The sequence below is a fragment of the Cricetulus griseus genome, chromosome 3 (assembly GCF_003668045.3).
Source record: "Cricetulus griseus strain 17A/GY chromosome 3, alternate assembly CriGri-PICRH-1.0, whole genome shotgun sequence".
In the NCBI taxonomy this organism is placed as follows: domain Eukaryota; kingdom Metazoa; phylum Chordata; class Mammalia; order Rodentia; family Cricetidae; genus Cricetulus; species Cricetulus griseus.
Genome location: NC_048596.1, coordinates 16,016,428 through 16,035,381, shown reverse-complemented (window position 1 = coordinate 16,035,381; position 18,954 = coordinate 16,016,428). Strand labels below are relative to the sequence as shown.

The 18,954-nt window shown below is 52.2% G+C and overlaps 1 protein-coding gene across 16 annotated transcripts in view; it reads left to right on the top strand.

Annotated features, from left to right (window-relative positions):
- Positions 1–6,957, top strand: part of Btrc (beta-transducin repeat containing E3 ubiquitin protein ligase) — a 174,417-nt gene extending 167,460 nt beyond the window's left edge. For all 16 annotated transcript variants that reach the window (XM_035441805.1, XM_027407177.2, XM_027407185.2 and 13 more), the window contains 2 exons: positions 874–1,066; positions 2,855–6,957. In XM_035441805.1, coding sequence (XP_035297696.1) covers positions 874–1,035 — 162 coding nt within the window. In that variant the 3' untranslated portion in view covers positions 1,036–1,066; positions 2,855–6,957. The remainder of the gene's footprint in view (positions 1–873; positions 1,067–2,854) is intronic.
- Positions 6,958–18,954: the final 11,997 nt, after the last annotated feature.

Genomic DNA, 18,954 nt, shown 5'->3' with positions numbered 1-18,954 from the left:
CTGGCACAAAAAATCTATACTGTGTGTGTATGTGTTTATATGAAGTTCAAGGGTAGATAAAAGTCAGTGATAGTATTGGCGTGCAGGTGAGACTGACTAGTAACAGTGTTGGAAGTAGGAAGTCAGGAGCAGCCCATGCCTGCTGTAGGCATGCTTACCACTCTGGTTGCTACAACAGGCTCCTGAGCTCATGACAGCCAACCATTAGAATTTTACAAGTTGTTGACCGAATGTGAGTAGCTTCAAGTTAATCATAGTAGGTCATTGTGCATCATGAAAACCCATAAATGGTTTTTCAAATTGAAGTTTCTTTTTTAAGATATTTTTTATGTCCATGCATTTATTTGTATAGTACAATGCCCTCAGAGGTCAGACGATGTCAAATCCCTCTGGAACTCTAGGTATAGATAGTTGTCCGCCTCCATGTGGGTGCTGGGAATTGAACATGGGTCCTCTAGAAGAGCAGTCAGTGCTTTTAACTGTTGAGCCATCTCTCCAGCTTCCAGAAGTTTGGTTGGCGAACGTTGTACCAGCTTGCCATTTCTTACTGCTGATCACCCCTTGAGTTCTGATGGTCAAAGGAGCTTGCAGGGAGATAAAAAGACCTGGGGACACCAAGACCACTCTCCTGTAGTCTAATCCCAGTTGGTGGTGACAAGCCAGCATCTTCTTTGCCATTTACTTGTTTACTGTGTTCCTTCGGACAGTTACTCCCCAGTATTTGAGTTTTCCATCCTAAAGTTAGTGAAACTGCTTTCTGTCTGTTTGAAACGACACCTGGGCACACCATAGCCTTTCTGTAGGCCCCTCCTTCAGACATTGATGTTTTTGATTTTGAGTTCAAAGTCTTACTCTTTGTTTCTGCTTCTTTAGGAGCATTCTGGAAGAGTTTTCCGACTCCAGTTTGATGAATTCCAGATTGTCAGTAGTTCACATGATGACACAATCCTCATCTGGGACTTCCTAAATGATCCAGCTGCCCACGCTGAACCACCCCGCTCCCCTTCTCGGACATACACCTACATCTCCAGATAAATAACCCAACACTGACCTCATACTTGCCCGGGTATGAAAAGAGCTGTGTGTGTGGCACTGTGGTAGGAGATAGGATGTTGGCTGTGAGGTGCTGCTAGCTCCTAGGAGTGTCTCCTCCTCAGATTACCAAGCAGTATACAGCAGGAGGGCAGAATGGGACCACATGAGATGAGGCAGGGACTGGCCCCATGAGCACCACTTTGACTGGTAGAAGGTAGCCAGTTCCAATTTTAGAGGGTTCTAGAGTTCTTATTATGTAGTAGTACAATTTTTATGAAAGTAAAATGACATTTGAACCACTTGGAAAACCAATGGCCCATAAGCCTGTCGTCATATAGTTGTTAGATCAGGTACCTACAAGGGAGACCCTGTCAATCCAGCAACTCACCTGACACGTGTCTGGAAATGTCTCTAGCTAAAATGTGCCCCTGACAGCGCACAGCTCTGGCTTCCTGGTCTCACTGGGAACAGAAGGCAGCCTTTTGTCTCCACTTCTCTACTCCATCCACAGGAGATTAGCCGGTTGGTTGGTTTGTTCATCCCCAGCAATACCATGAAACTGGGTTCCTTCCCAAGTCTCTAGTACCTCTCTAAGGCAGGGCAAACCCTAAAATACCCAGGTGTTGTTTATGGTTGCATTTGCAGTTGGCATCCAGTGCCATCCCTGGTTCAAACATGTTGGGTTATTGAGTTCTAGGAATATCAGCAGCTTCGGGGACATTGTCTCTTGTGTACCTTTGTTTCTCACACTTCCCTTGGCTGCTAGAGCAGCCATGCCTCTCACTACACTCCTCTACCTCTGTCACTGTCTCTGCTATTGGAGAAGACAATTGCATCATCATTCCTCAGCTAAGTCACACTGGCTCTTGGGCCTTTAAATTCACAGACTGTCTGTCATACCCTGATGAGTACAGCGCCTGCCTCACAGGTCTGCATGGAGACAGTGTTGGGAAAGGTCTTAGTCCACACACATCATAAGCCCTTTGCGAAGGTCACCATGGATAGTGATCCTCTGATCACCATGTACCTTGTCTGCTCTTTTCATCAATCTTTGGTTTTCTTCCAATGTAATAGTATTTTGCTGTTGGGATGGTGGCTTCTGGGTATTGAGTGCCTGGCCTGGCTCATGCTAAACACATGCTTAACCATGGCAATGTGCTCGTAGCCCTCACTGTTTTTATTCTCCCTAACTTTATGTCTTTTCTCCTCTCACTGCGGAAAGAGACATCCCCTGAGAATCTGGCTCAGTCATTTTTAACTCCTCTAGGCTCTCTTCTTGGGCTATCTTATCTTTTCCCATGACTTTAGCTCTCACTTCAACATAGATGGCTGGCAATTTTTTATCTCCAGAATCACCCTCTGTCTTAATCTCCCAGCCACATGTCCAGCCACACCCACCTTGAAGGGACCAGGAGCACTTTCATTGTCTCCATGGACGGTTCCTTAAGCCAGACAGGCCCCAGACAGCTTCCTGCCTGTGCACCCTTCTTAACAGAGACACCACTGTGCTTCAGGACAGTCAAACAGGGCCCCCAGAGTCATTCCTGCCCCCTCTGGTATTCCAGGGAGCAGGGAAGCATGGCACTGTCCCAGCCATTATTCACTCTTAATCTTAGGACCCTGTATCCTGAGCACACCACTAAACCCTGTCCTTTGTGTAAGCCCCCAAGAAAACTGTGATAGAAGCACTGTGCAGGGAGCAGCTCTTGGGAAGGACCCCCAAGTCGTTCTCATTGACAGCCACACAAACCTTCTGTCTTAGAGCAAGTGGAAAGTACAGGGAAAGGGGCTAATGACTGCTGGCTGTGTTTCCACACAGGACTCGTTAATGTTGCAGTATTTAACATATCTGCCAAGACCAGGATGAACAACAATCACACTCCTACCCGGATTCCCCGGATGGATCAGCGAGGAGCAGGGCTTTGAGACTCCTGTTGGGACAGTCGGTCAGCAGCTGACCAGGACGGTCTGCTCGGCACAGCCGGCTGCTTCAGTGCTGCTATCAGAAGATGTCTTTATCTTGTGTGAATGATTGGAACTTTTAAGCCTCCCCTCCTGTTCCCTACCCCCTCCCTCTGCACCTGTTTCTCTCCCATTGGGTTCCAGACAAAGATGACTTATAAATATATTTAGTGTTTTGCCAGAATCTCTCTTGCTTTGCCATTAAGCAGAAGAACTAGCTTCCCCATCTGGCCTACTTCTAGGGGACAGGGGCTGCAACTTCCAGGCAGAGAATGCCTGGCCTCTCCCTGTTAACTGCAGGAGTAACTAGAGCCTGGCCAGAGCAGTCCAGGCCACTGCATGGAAGGAGACAGCTGCCTGCTTGCATACCCTTAGAAGAGAGGGACACACACTGGAAGATCTGCACCTGCTGCCTCCTCCCCTGTCTGGGTTTCTGTCCCTCTTCCCTCCTCCCCTACTCCATCTTCAACCTGAGAAGGTGTGTGCAATGTCCTCATCTAGCATGAGGTGGATCACCTAAAAAATGTGACACTTGGAAGAGTTTGAGTGTATTGTCATTTCCAGCCCAGGCTTTTGCTGCAAACGACCCCCAGGGCAGCAGTGGATTCATGAACATGACACTCATATTTGCAGCTTTCTCTCTCATCCTTCCCTGTGTCCAGGGGGAGGGACAGGAATGTCCTGGGCACCATCAGTGGTTGTGTCTGCTCTGGACTCAGCAGTCTCCTCGGTTCCATGTAGAGTGGAAAGGAGCCGCTGATTGCATTTCCTCTCATTAACAATTAGATGTGTAATAAAAAGCATTGTGCTTCATCTTAAATCACTGGCAAGGCTGGGCCTGCAGAAAGGCTTGGAATGGCCATCACCAGGCACCACTGCACTCTGTACCGTGGCTCCCATCTGTTTCCTTGACTGAGCCGGAAAGCACCCGGGCACCCATAACTGCCCAGACTGTGAGCACAGCAGCTTAAGAGATGGCCGGGAGAAAAGCAGCCGGCCTGTCAGTCTAACGTCTCAGCCTTGCACTGCAGACCCTTCCTTCTGCTTCTCCCAAACCTAGTGTTTAATGTTTGCAGAAAGGCAAGGCTGCCACGGGGATCAGGGTGAATTGCGGCACACAGGGTTACTAGTAAGTGGGAACTGCCTTCTCTTCCTTTCCTTCCCCCTGCCTTATTTTGCTGTCCACTTTCCCCAGCCAGGAAACTGGCTGTCCGTGAAAACATAAGCGACTGGACTTCCTCAAGGGCGGGCAGGGCTAACCTGGCCTCATGGAAGGCAGCACTGGGCCTCTGCCAGCAGGTTCCAGATGCAGAGGTTCGTGGGCAAGCCTAGGAGCACTTGAACGGAGAACCAACTCACACCCCCCCCCAGCATGCTGGGCATGCCAAAGGGTGGTTTAGGCACACTTGGACCCGCGGCCATGGAACAGCCTCACTTTTCCCTTGGAAACCAAGCAGTCAGGCTCTCATTGCTGTTCCTAACCATGCATTTGAGTTTAAGAAAGCCAACTGAACCAGCTGCTATGAAAGTAGAAATGGGGGCCAGTTACAAGTGACCTACAGCCAGGCCACCTTCACTTCACCAGGAGAGGGAGAAGAAGGCATCTTCATTCTCTGGCTTGCAAGTTGCCCCTTGCCCAGTATGTCCTGAGTGAATGCTGAGTCAGGTCGCGTGTGTATGCTGTTTCTCCTTTCCCGACTACCACATGCTGCAGAGTCATCTGGTTTAGCCACTCTGAGCTCCTTGTCCGTTCTGTTGACTGTTAATAGTGAAGGACTTTGCTGAAAAACAAGTCAGATGTAAAGAGACCTAAGCTGCTTCAAGAAATGGTCTAGTGGCCTCGCCTTGACCAGCCCTTCAGTTATGGGCTGCTGAGAAAGTAGGTGCAGGAGAGCACCTGCCTGTGTCTGGAGGCCCTGCGGGGCTGGACGCCGGGGTTGGGGCGGTGTGTGTACTACTGCAGACAGGCGGTGCCAGGACTGCTCCCCTTCCCAAGGTTAGCCGAAGGTGTGCTGCTCTGAAGCCAGTTGGGAAGTGTGGCCACCCATTGTCCTTGGGCTCTGGTGGACCCTGCCCATTGAAGCCGTTAGCGCGGTTAAGCTTTTTCTCCAGGTTGTCCTCTCTACTGCTGCTGGAAATGGGAATGAAGTTAAGTGGTCTGAGAAACTTGAATCACATTTCTCAGCTCTGGGGGTCATTTACCAGTTCATTGTAGAAGAAACAATCAGGTAAGTAGAAGTTCATTTCCAGAGAAGGTAAACCCCACTTACCGTCTCTGCATGATTTCAGTGGGAATTGATTATCACCAATCCCCAACTGGGCGAGAATGAATGTAAAGTTTGACCTTTTTAAAAAGAAAAGAGAAACAAAGAACATCTCAACGCATTTAAAGGAATAGTAGGCAAGAAGCTGCAGGTGTCCTGTGGCTCTGAGTGTTCCCATGTTCGGTCGGTCGTCGGTCTCTCTCTCTCTCTCTCTCTCTCTCTCATCTGCTTTTCCAGTGTACAGCTCAAAAGGCCTCTCCTACAGAGAGCTGAGATTCTTCTTAGGCAGAGAAGCATGTGCACAGGGTACCCTGCTGGAGAATGTGACCTCTGTCACAGTGGTGATGTCTGGACAAGGCCAACGTGCCTTGCTGCACAAGTTTGTGTGTGCACACACTTACATGTCGGTGCTGCTGCTGGGAACATCCTTTCCCTTGAAATACATTTGGAAAGTGGATGTGAATTATGGATGGGAAGGAACCCTTTTACACTTGTCCCTTGGCTAAATTCTTTCTGATTTGTCCTAACTTTAGAGACAGAGACTGTCTGGAACTCTGTTGACAAGTAATAAAGTCTGGCCCTCATAGCTTGTTTTCGAACTGGAAATGACATTGAGACTCCTAAATCATTCTGTAAGAAAAAAACATTTATTTTTAGTGATCCAAAGCTGGGGAGAAGGCTGTCTTCCTGAGGCTGGAGATGATGTACTTGTTTAGCATTTGACTGAAGTGGAGAATACTGAAAATGATTAGGCCTTGGTAGTGTTGATTGTCTTAGCCTCTCCCTTTTGAGTTAGACAGTAATACCGTCTGGATCTGAGGCAGGCCCATCTGGATTAGTGCAGGCCTACAGGCTAGTCTCAAATGTATTCTAAACAGGTGGAATGAGGCATGCAGGTACCCAGTTCCTGTGGCTTCAGTCCGAGGAGTAGAGGTCAGTTTACTTGTAGCTTTGGTCGACTCCAGTCTCCATCCCCATTTGGTTAAACTCAGCAGTTTGAAGTCACCCAGAAACCTCCAGCAGGGTCTGTCCTAGGACTCACACACATGGGTGACCTCTGGCAGTGCAGAGCCTTGCACAGTGAGCACAATCGGTACCAGTGAGGCAGCCATCTCGGGAATAAAGCTGAGGAGAGAAAGCAAAGCAGCCAACTGTGGCTGCCTGCTTGCAGGTGGAATCGAAACCCCGGTGCTGACAGCCCTGTCTCAAAACCAAATAGTCCAGCGCTTGTGGTCTGAAATTCCGTGGAGGCAGTTGACTTCCCAAATATGTACTTTCCAACAGCTCAGCATCTGACTTAGTTTCTGAGTGTGGGGGTGGACAGAGAATGAGTGTGTCACCTTCCCTCCTTAGCCTTCCCCTTGGATGCTGAAGGAAAAGCCCAACAGGTTAGCCTTCTTGGTACCAAGGAAGCTAATACCTTCCCAAAGCAGTGATCCTTGAGCCCTGGCAAACTCACTGAGTGGACTCCAGTGGGGAACAGGCCTGGCAGCAAGTGTGAGCCAGAGTGTTTTTGGTTTTTGCTCTTTGTTTCCTAGATTCTCCAGTGCTGACTGCTTTAATTTTTGTGATTATGTTACAGTGATGTGTAGTCAATGTACCAATATGTTCACAAGCTAGGGCCATGGTAATAGTGTGTTTGGTTTTTTAACTGTTTGGGGGGGCGGGTAAATTACAAATACAAGATTAAAGTGAATTTTCTAAGTGTCTTCTGTCTTTGACCCAACATCATAAGAATGCCTGAGTTTTCAGTATTCAGAGCAAAGAGCTATATAGATTATTTCTTTTATGAGAAAACCAGACCAAGGGCCAGCTGTGGTGGCACACGCCATTAATTCCAACACTGAGGAGGCAGAGGCAAGTGGATCTCTTGAGTTCAAGGCCAGCCTGGTCTACTTGGTTCCAGGCCAGTCAGACCTATGTAATGAGACCCTGCATCAAAAAACAAAACCAAGGTCCAACCAACTTCTGTGCACGCTGTACTTGGGAAGCCGAGACAGGAGGTTCTTGAGTTTTGGGCTACATGGCAAGATCCTATCTAAAAGGTAAAGGAAGAAACAATCAGGACTGGTGTTGTAAAGAAACAGTTCCCACATGCAGGTCACTCTGTACTGGCTCATGTTGAAGCCACAGTGAGGTCTGACTTGTATGTTGCTCATCATTGTGAGGACCCCAGCTGGGCCTTGAATCTGAGCTTTCCTCCTGCTGTTGGCTGGAGGGCATTCCACTCATCACTCACAAGTTCACAAGCCTTCAGGAGCATTGCCAGAGAGGGTCACAAGCCACTTGAGGTGACAGTGCTGCTCCCAGGTGAGCCCTGCTTCTCCCTCCAGACTAATACACAGAAGTAAGCACAGATCGAAGCCCCCTGCCCTCCCCTCTGGTGACCCAAGCAGGACTCTCCTCAGAGCTGAGTCATCTTTGGATTCAAGGACTATAAGCTTATTGGTGTATTTAGTCCTTCCCTCTTCCCTCAGCTGTGGCCTCATTGTCTCTTAGCTGGGTAGTCACTGTGGTCCCTAAGGTGGCATTTGGGCAGTGGTCAATGCCACCAGCTTCCACTAAGAGCCTAGAGAATGGTAGTGTAAGCTCGTCTGGTCTTGTGCAGGTTTTACATGCTCACAACCATATCTCCCTTAATAGGCAGCACCCCCAGAGAGTTGCAAGGAGGGGGTGTCAGCAAAGACCCCTCTGTAGCTACCAGCAACTACTAGATAATGGACCAGTCTGACTCCTAAGCCCAGGACTAAGCCTAAGGCCATGGGCCTAGACTTCAAGTCCAGTGCCAGACCCTTATTCCTAGGTGAAGGAAGGTAGATGGCCTGTCCAGACCACCCTCTGGCTAGCTGCCCTTCCTAAGGCTAGGCTGTGGTCCCTCTTCCTTTTAAACCTAGGGCTGGGCAGCCATCAGCAATGACTAAGAAGAGATTTTGCTTCTTCCTGATTGGCTCTTGCCAATTAAGAGCATTTTATTAGGCTGCTAATTAAAGGCACTTCGTTAGCAGCAGGAGAGGCCGGGTGGGTGCCTGGTGAGATGGAGCCGAAGCCAGGAGAAATTGTTTTCCTCCCCCATGGAAGCAGAGCCTCTCCGAGCCCTGTCAGTGCCCCAACCTCTCCTGCTGCGCCTACCATGCCCCTTGCTTTCAATTAGTGGCTCTGAGGGGAGTGGTGTCATTACCAAGCCTAGGTCCGGAGCCCCCACCACTACCTCAGACCACAGGAGGCCCTGGGAAACTGTCCAGGTCCCCAAGCACCACCTCCAGGGAAGGAAGGGCAGAACAGCCCAAGTGAAGGTGGCCCTTTACTCTCCATCCCTCTAGTGATGGTCCCCATGGCTGAGGCTACTCCCAGCAGCCACCTAGTAGATGACAGGATGACAATCGGTCACATAAATTTCCTCACCAAAAAGGCTCATGCTGCATATGGCATGACTTGTATCAGGAAGAGACTGTCCCTACTCACTTTCTAAAAGTAGAGCCCCCATAGGCCCTGAGTTGGTCCAGGTGGAGGGGATGGTGGCTGTGGGAATAGAACCTGGGGCCTTGCACGTACCAAGCAAGTGCTATAGGGCTGAGCCGTGTTCATTGTCCCCCTTCTTGCTCAGGTGGCCCTGAGCTTGCTTCACACGAATCACATCCCCCTGAATGGCCCAGCTAGGCCTCATTCAGCCAAGCCTTCCTGACACAGCAGGACTTGGCTGTGACCTGGCACATGGGGCTGGCACACAGGGTCATCAAGGACGCCCCCTCTCCAGAGCTCTCCTCACCTCCTCACTTAGCTGCAGAATTAGCACCAGCCCAGGCTTGGAGGGCAGATTTATGGCTGGGCCCGCCCCCCTCCATTTAACCCGAGGCCAGCCCAGGCTCCAGACACTAAATTAGATTTTTGACAATTAGAGAGACTAATGGGCACACAGCCATCCCCAGAGCCAGATATCCAGCAAGGCCGTCCTATAATATCCACCACTGGCTAGTCACCCTCCCCCACCATCCCTCTCGTCTCCCATGGGGTGGCATCTCCCCCTCCAAACTCTGCACTCTGGAGGGTCACCTGCTTCCCCCTCTCTTTCAGCCCCTGGCCTGATGCTGGTTGGCTCTGGTCCTATGCTCTATACTGTCTTTCTTGTCCTAAAGTCTCCTCCTTGCCTTCAGATCGCCTCCGTCTATCCCCACCTTTCCCAGGCTCATCCATCAATAATCTGTCCCACCACCAAGAACAGACTGCAAGCCCCTTGAGGGCAGGGTCTTCACTCTGTCTCCATACTTTTAGTTCAGCACCCCAAAAGTATCATCCAAGATCCTGTGTCCTTTCCCTCCTTCCTCCTGAGCTCCTGGATCTTCATCACTCCTGTGACCTTACCCTGGGGACCTTGGGCTGGGTCCCCTTCCCTGCTGGGCCTTCCACTCTGACCAGCCTTAAGCTGGGTGGTAATGAGATTGCAGTAAGTGGCGCTGGGGGGAGCTGCTCACACTCACTCAGGCAGACTCATAGCTCTGTCAGGCTGATTGGTCCTGAGTGGAGGCACAAACGGCCCCCCATGGACACGCTGAGATTGGTTATAAAATTACAAGCATTTGTCCTGCTGTCAGCGGTTCCCCTCCCTCCCCTCTGCCTGCCTGCCAGTTCCTGGCTCCCCACCCATCCTTTCTCCCCTGGGGCCAGTCCCCACACCCTGAAGAACTGGCCAGGGGCCACCACAAAATATAGGACAGAGGCTGAGGCTGCCAACTCCATCAAGATGGTTTCAGCTCTGGCTGATCTCAGATGATCTCATCCTGCCCTCAGGTTTCCTAGTATCTGAATGGGGTGGGGCCCCATACAGGCCTTAGAACCCTCAAGAGAAGAAACAGGGTCTCAGTATACCTCCATGGGACAACCAGTGTCCTATACACAAGGGAGGAGTGACAGGGTATCAAGGGCCTGATGTACCAAAAGAGGGAGCAACAGAAGCCAGGCTGGTCAGTGGAGTCCAGCTTTTCCTCATTCAGGCGGCCAGTCACCTCCCTAGTTGCCAGAGCCCCCCCCCCAACACCTACCACACCTTGCTGTGGCCTCAGAAGTCTGGGCCAGACCAAAGGCCAACGTGGCCCAATAGAACCTTTATGTGCTTTCTCATGAGAGGGCTCAGTCCCCTAGCCTGGTCACTGAATACACCCCATTGAGCCTTGACAAGAGCCTGGATACCCTAGGCATGTGTTCCCAGAAATTCCAAACAGCCCTTGGGGCCTCCTATAGCCTCAGGTATCCCTGGGGCTCTCAGTTGGGCTTGTAATGATTTTAATCACCTCTTCTAACTGCAAGGGCCCAACCTTGACACTCCAGTCCAGACGCTGGTCCTTGTCTGTATCCCCAGCTGCAGCCTCAGTCCCTATCTGGATGTCCCAAGAGCCCTGTAGTCAGCCTGGCTCCTCAGCTCCAAGGGGAGCTTATGGGAACAGCATCTGGCTGCTGGCCACAGGGTGCATCGCTGGCACTCATCATCCATTCTCAGCCCAGGACCCATTTGCTGTAATGACAACTTTAATTAGGGTGGTGATGGCTCATTGTCCACCAACAATGATGGAGCTGGGCCTCCTGTTAACTCTCACCCCTGCCCAGACCCCAGGTCAAGTCTCCTGCTTTGAGGATGACAAGGGACTCTGTCCTCTGAGTCCCAGGCCTGGAGTAGGTACAAGGTCTGATGCACTCATGGATCCCTATGAGTTCCCAAAGTACTCTAGAGACCTGATGCTTCCACCCAGGGCACCTATAAAGAGGCAGCAGGTCTCCTACTGGCCACCAGATGTCTCCTTGGTCCAAATTGGCCAGGCATTGCCTTCTTCAAACTGACCACCCCCACCCAAACATAGGTGCCAGACCATGGTCCCCAGACACAACACATTAAGCCTCAAGATTCCCAGCTTGATGGCCAGAACTCAGAGCTCCCATGGGATTCATGGCCTCTGCCTAAGGCGGAGGCCTCCACTGCCCTTCACCCATACTTACGGCTCTCCGGCCCAGGGCTTCAGGAGGTAGATGTGCTATACTCCCTACTGGAGGCTATGGGGCGGGGGGGGGGGGGGGCTGCTGGGCCAGGGCTGAAGGGCCTGGAACAAACCTAAAGCCCCCAAGCCCTTCGGAAGCAGTAGTGTCACAAACTCAATCCTGGGTTGAACCCACAACTTGGCATTTGCTGACTGTGTGACACTGGGTGAGCTCCCTGACCTCGCTTTCCCATTTACAAAATGGGGATAAGAAGAGCATGCTGCCACACACAGTAGCTTCCCAGCTCCAACCATGAAAACAAAAGTTACCCAGAGGCTGGGAACGCTGGGGCACATCTTTAATACCAGCACTTGGGAGACAGAGGCAGGTGCATCTCTGTGAGTTTGAGCCAGCCTGGGCTACTTAGTAACACCTGTCTCAAAAACAAAAATTAAAAAATAATTATTATAAAGCACCCAAGGTTGTGGTGCCATGGGGTTTGTAAAGGCTCCGTGGGGACCATTCCCAACCCAGCCAGGCTGATGGGCACCAGAAACTGGGAGTGCAAGAGTGACTGCCAACCCAGGAACTGTGAGGGTAGAGCTAGGGCAGCCCATGGGGAGAAAGCAGGGATGCCCAGGCCTGATACAGAGAGAGGGTGGGGTTTCCTCAGAAGAGCCTGGTATCTGGCAAGGGAGCTGGGCTCTGAGATAGGACTGCAGAGGAGGGCGGGGCATGGAGGTGGGTGCACCTCTGCCTCCCAACGCCAGTTTAAGTTCCAGATTCTGCCTTTCTCCACAGAGCCTCTCTCTTGCCAGGGGTGGGCCCCCCAGAAACCCTCTTCCCCAGTGACCCTCTGCTCCCTGCAGGGACCCTCTCAGGGTGACTAGGAAGCCCAGGCTGAAGGGAAGAACTACCTAGCGGTAAGTATGCGCAACATTACATATGTATATTGGAGAGTAAATAACCCCAAAAAGCGCCTTGTAAATAGACTCCGAGTTTATCCTTTATTAATGAGGCACCGAGTGCCCCGCTGTTTTAGAGCAGCGAGACTTTCATAATATCAAAACCTAAATTACACTTGCGTCTCTCATCCCAGGGACGGGATGAGCAGAGCTGTGGCGGCTGGGGCTGGGCTTACAGAGTGGGTAAGCAGGGATCCCTCCCTTCTCCTGGGACTGATTGGTACCTTCTGGCTGGAGAGAGCACAGGAGTACATGTGCGCACACACACACCCCTCCAGAGAGCTCCACTGTCAGGCCTCAGGGGACAGAGTAGAATGCAGGATCTCACTGGATCTTTGCAGATCACTCCCAGGCTCAGGGGCTTGAGGGACAGGATTGGGCCCAAGATACTTACAAGCTCTGGGACTACACCAGACTAGGCTTTACATAATCTTAAAACATCATGACACCCTCCCTGTCCCCACAAGCAGGGTGCCTGGCGTTGTTCATGGATCAGACGTGCTGGGGATTGGCACAAGGGTGCATGGAGCATTGGTGAAAATGGCGTGGTTGATGAAAAGGACAACTAGTTCCTCTATAGAGTGGCTCGCAACCTGCGGGCCATGACCCTTTCGGGGTCAAATGACCCTTTCATGGGGGTCAAATATCAGATATCCTGCACGTCAGATACTTACATTACGATTCATAACAGTAGCAAAATTACAGATATAAAGTAGCAATGAAAACAGTTTTATGGCTGGGGGGTCACCACAGCGTGGGGAGCGGTATTACAGTGTCGCAGCATTAGGAAGGTTGCGAGCCGCCATCTCTTCTGCACAGTCCTCAGAGCTCCAGCCCCTGTGACTCCCAGGTCAAGATCAAGCCAGTCACTGACACCAACCCTTCATTTGAAACATGCTTCTAGCACCCAGCCTGAGTGACGTGGGCCAGGGCCTGGGTTCTCTGGGTCACCCTATTCCCTAGGTCCTGAGAGGCCATGTCTCTTCTATCCCAGGGCAGGCCAGTGAGGCCAAGGTGGACAAGTGGGCCAGTGGGCAGGCGGGTGTGGTGTGGCAGGATTTACAACCTGGCTGGCCAGGCTTCTGGTGCTTTGGTGGGCGTCATGTCGAATCTGTCCCATTATATGGACAGTTGAGTTTAATAGTCATTGTGTGATCACTCCAAGCCCAGCAAACATGGCGGGGCAACACCCCCTCCACTCGAGCAGCCCGCTCCCCAGCCACACGGCCCATCCGTACAGTAAATTAAAAATATGAATCACTTCTCCCCACTGCCTCCCCAAACGCTCATCTTGTCAGCCTCTATGTTGCCTTCATTTGTATTACCTTAATTTAATGTTAATTATGGTCTTCATTTACAAGGAACAAGCCAGCCCTGCTCTGCCAAGGGACCTTCCCCCTCCCCCTCTGCCCAGGAGGGAGAGGCCTAGGGAGAAGGGGAATTTGGGGGGCTGCATAAGAAATCAGGAGGGGAGTCAAAGGGAGTGTATGAGATGAGATCTGGGCCATCAGTGCCTGGTGACCTTTCTGGGGGGGCTTGCGGGACCACCCACCTCCCCATACACCAGGTCCTCAATCCTTTATCCATTCAGTAGCTACTTATTGAGCACCTATTATGTGCCAGGCAACCAACCAGTGAAATGGGAGAGGTGTTTGCCTAATAAGGGCTAATGGGGTCCCCTCTGCCACCCTGAGGCAGCATCAGGACGACAGACACAGTCCTGTGGGGAGTAGCTGGCACCTAGCCCACCCAGAGGGCACAGAACACACGGTTTTTCTTTTCCTCCAAGCTCCTCTCCTGGCTACCAGTAGCATCCTTTCACCAGTCAGCCTTGTGCCTCTTCCAAATGGGAAGTTCTTTTGGCAGTCTTTACTGAGTCTCTCTTGTTGCAGATCAGTCCAAGCTCAAAGCTTGAGTGGAGCCAGGAGTGGAAGTGACTCTCAGGCCACATATATTGTTTCTGGAGGACTTAGAGGAAGGAATCCATTGTCCTGGCAACCACAAGCAGGCTGTCCTGTCCTGTCCTGTCCTGTGGCCTCTACCAAAGTCTTTGGGTCTGAGAATCCCAGGAGGCCTGAATGTGACCTTTTTGGTCGTTGCTGGGCTGCCGGTGGGACACAGCCACATGCAGGTCTGTAGAGCCGGTGGGGGTGTCACACAAGTGCACAAAGAGAGCTGGCAGAAGGCCACCTGCATTCATCCCCCGCCCCCCAAGGCTGCGGAAGAAGATCTGCAGCTGGGAACATCTGCCTGACAAGGCCCTTCTGCGCAGGCTGTTATGCGTCCATCTCTAAGGAGTTCTGGTCACATACAGACAGATATACGTGCCCACCCCCGGGCCCATGTGCCCTCCCCCGGGTTTCATGCGGTAGTGTGTATATGCAGGAGCGCGTGTCCAGCAGACCCATGTGCGTGCGCCCCCCTCCCGCTGTCAGCGGCGCTGATGACATTGGCAGAGGAAAGTGATGACAAATGCCCGTTATCAGCGAACGAGGCCGATGACAAATGGGCGGGCGCCCGAGCAGCCCCATTACGCTGTAATAACAGAAGATGGATGGCCTGGCGCCCCCCACCCCCACCCCACCCCCGCGCCGGTAACGGGAGCCGATCCGGCTCCGCCCGCCGGGGAGGGAGCCGCGCTGCGGTCGCCCGCTGCCAATCCCGACCGGCCGGCGGAGACGCCCGAGCCCGGAGCCGTGAGACCACGCGGCCGCCCGCGGCGGAGGAACAAAGCAGAGCGCTCAGCGGGCGCAGGGGGCGCACGGGGCGTCCCGCCTGCCAGGACACGCAGCTGTGCACACACATGGCCGGCACACGCGCCAGCCGCCTGTGTCCTTGCACGATGCACCTGCGGCTCTTGTCCAGGCACAACCCCAACCTCTACTGCCTTGCATAGGCTCACGTCTGCCACATGGATCTTCGTGTACCAGCGTAAATTCACTCAGAGCCACATGTACCACCTCGAATGCTTGCACATTCCCGCAGAGGCCGTTTACAAGCGGGAAGAGGTAGTAAGTACACGCCTGTATTACCAGCACTAGAGGAGCTGAGGCCGGAAGATGGAGCTGGGCTTTTCCAGACAGCCTGGACTTTAGCCAGACCCAGTCTAAACAAACAAAACAAAGCAAAGCAAAACACAGGAAAGGGTGTGTGGAATGTAGTTTCGTTGGTCCAGTGAGTGCTTGCCTACCATTCGTGAAGCTCTGAGTTTGAGCTCCAAATGAACCAAGGATGCTAGCACATGCCATTAATCCTAGCATTTGGGAAGGAGGGAGGTCAGAAGTTCAAGGTCACTCTCAGTTACATACCAAGTTCAAGGACAACCAGAAATACACAAGAGAGCCTATCTAAAGGGGGGGGGGGAGTAGAGAGGAAGAAAAAAGAAAACAGTTACATTGCTGTGTGTGTGTTCCTAGTGTGACTGACTGCACATGCACAGTACCAAAATCTGAATGCATACAGCAGACACATGTGTGCATGTACACAGGCCGGGCACACTGCTCAATATACAGGAGTCATAATGGCCAAACCTGAACACACAGGCAGAAGACGTCCACAGCTGCATCAACAAATATTAACTGAGCCCCTGCCATGCAGGTGTCAGCTGGCACTGGGGGAGCTCTGATGATGAATAGGACACCGTCCCTGTCGTCTAAAATGCTAGGTTTGCTGGAGGGACCAGACAAATGGCTATGAGTGAAGGTGGAAGTGATTTGTGCTTTGGCCCAGTACATCGTTTATTATGTGGAAAACCAAGGGCCTTCCTGGAGGAGACGGCCACAGGAAGAGTGAATTTTCTAGAGGAACTGAATTCTGAGCAAAATATATAGAAACAGGAAAACGGAGGGAGCAGCAGGAGCTGGGAGTCCAGGTGAGTGGGAATACTTTTCTAGCCTCTGTAGCAAGAAGCAGGGAGCTGGGGGGGGGGGAGGTAAGTACAGGTGACAGACTCAGGATGACAGAGTGCACCATCAAGTCACTGGATGGGAAAGTGAGCTTGCTGGCAGTGGCAGGGTAGGGCTGACTTCATTGATGTGTGTGACCTGTGCAGTCACAGGGCTTTGCATTCCCAAGAATCCCGCGCTTGCAATTTATTAGTTCTACTGTTTCCATTTCGAAACTCCTCATAACTTCTAAACAAAGAACCCCATGTTTTTATGGACCCCTGAAAACTATGCAGCCAGACCCAGAGCTGGAACCCTTGGGGTTTTCAGGCTGGGGTGACAGGAGGGTTTGGAGGAGAAGTTGGTGTCTGTGTCTTGGAACGGGGTATGCAGAAAGCTAGAGGTGGAATAATCAATGGGGGAATTTTAGGGTATCTACCCCCAAACTGCTGCCTGTGTGTCTCTGACGTTTCTGCTCCACAAGGAGTCTCTCTCTTTACACACCTGTTCTACATGCTACCAAGTATGGCTCCTGCACCCCCAGCGCATGGCATTCACATGGTCCTGGCCTACTGAATGAATCTGAGAATACACAGATAGATGTCCACACAGGAGTCTACTTGTGTCACAGAGACTGTCCGTTACCCTCAAGCCCGAGGCCACTCCCACTGCCCTATACCTCCAAGGCAGTTGTCACTTGTGTTTAATGGAAGCAGAGTGCTCTTGCCTCTGTAGCCTTCATCGGGTGTCTTCTTTGGACTCAGAGCTGACAATGGCTAAAGAGGAGCCAACAAAGGAAGGACCAGGACCCTGGGGTGGAGGGGTGGAGAGACTAGTTTAAAGACTTAAATTAGGCTGCAGGTCTCAGAGCCTCCCTCTGAGCTCAATGAGGGCTATCTGAGCTTCAGCTTCCCCCACACAGAATGGGACAGAAGGTGGAAAAGCCCACACTGGTCTCCAGGTGCTGACCTGGACTGCTGTCCAAGAGGCAGGAACTCATGCTTACCTCTCCCAGGGTTCTAATGGAGACCAGGAATCAGGGCATCTCAAACAAGGACCAAGAAGTTGGCAGAACCAAGAGGAGGAGGCAGCAGTCTGTTCTCAGAGGTCCCCAGATGACACAGGCAGAAGTGGGGATGTCCCCCACCCTGCCTCGCAGGCAAACGGGACCCCTAGGCAAATGAGGTGTCTGGAAAACAGAAGCAAACACTCACTGTCTTCCTGGTATCTGGTTTTGAGACTCCGGAGAGGGAGACCAAAGAAAAGAGACAGGGAGAAGCCAGGGTCCGCAGACTGGGTTACTGTCCTAGCCTTCTTCCCTATTGCTCTCTGAGGCTTCCTGCCTTGTGCCTGGTAGCAATTCTAAACGCCAACTTTACTTTCCCAGAAAGAGACTTCTTGCCTGTAGCATAGGACCCACAAAGATGGCCCACACTGCGGATGACCCACTTGGGGTCTCTGCAGTATGTTTAGGCCCTACACCGGCCCCCATTTCAGCTGGTTTAACCACCACCCCTGCAAGGAGACTTCAGTAATGTGCACCAAGCCGTGGTGCACGTGGGAGGGGGACAGAAGGAGGGGATGGGCGGAAAGGGATGGGCCTCAGCCCTCTCTCACTTCACTTTTTCTGTAGCGTTATTGACCTGTCATTAGTTATCCGTCCAAGGTCGTCAGGCCTGGCCCAGCCATAAATCACCGCAGCTGGTGGGGAGCACCAGAGGAGTGAAGGAGTCAGTGCAGACCGCGGCCCGGAAGGGTCGCAGCAGAGATCCGCCAGGCTCATGGGCACCGCCCCAGCCCTTGAGACCACGTCCTTCTCGGCTCTTCCCCTGGCTTCCCCGCGGGCCTGTCCCTCGGCCACTCTCTCGTCTCCATCCATCTCTTTTACCGAGCTGCGTCTAGACAGACTGGGCCAAGAAAAGGGTGACTAGGCAGGTGATAAAGTCCTCGGCATCTCATTCACAGCTCTTCCAGGTTATAACTTCCATCAACAGGAACAGAATTCCTGAAGGGGAAACTGAGGCACAGAGTTCCTGGCCAGAGATGAATCTAGGAAGGAGTCTCACTCGATTCTTACCCCAGTCACCATCAGCTTCAGATCTTCAGTCCCTTCCTACTCCGGGCGGGTGCTGCAGGGGTCTCGCCGCCCTGAAAGAATGTGGGTCCGTATCTTCGTCGCCTGCCTCCTCTCGAGGAGCGGGGACCCTTTGCCCGGTGCCCAGGTCCTGCAAGAGCGGGGGCCGGCCCGCCTCTCCCGAGCTCGCCTGGCTTAGCAATCGACCTCTTCGCCGGTCCTCGCGCGCCCTCTGCCGGCGCCTCTTGGGAAGCACGCCCGCCGTCCCCGCCCTGGATACACCTGCTGGTAGGACAGGCATGGAGCCTGCCTGACCCTGCTTTTGGAACACCGTTGCACCAAGATCCCAGAAAACTCGTTTGTTCACGAGTAGAGGGACTGAGGACAAGAAAACTGAACTTGAAGCAGGCCAGTCTCGGAGCATATGGGTCATCTGTCACCTGGCACTTCCCTGGAGACCTTGGCAGGCAGGAAGGTCTTTGGGTGGGAAGGGCCAGGGAGCTCCTGAGAAGGTAGGTCCTTCGTTTTTGTTTTTGTTTTTGTTTTTGTTTTGAGCCAACCCCTGAGAGACACAGCTTGAGAAGGGGAACAGGCCAAGACTGATTCCTTCCCAGTTTGATGTTTGACTGTCGGACAGGGAGAGTGACCTGAGCATATTCAGATTTCCCAATCAAATTGAACTAAAAGTACGCCCCACCGTGCTGAATCAAGGTCAAGGGGATGAGACAGAATGACTCAGAAGCCACAAGGAGCTGGGGGACGAAGTGTCTCAGGCCAGAACTCCGTGGGCCCTGTCACGGAGTCCA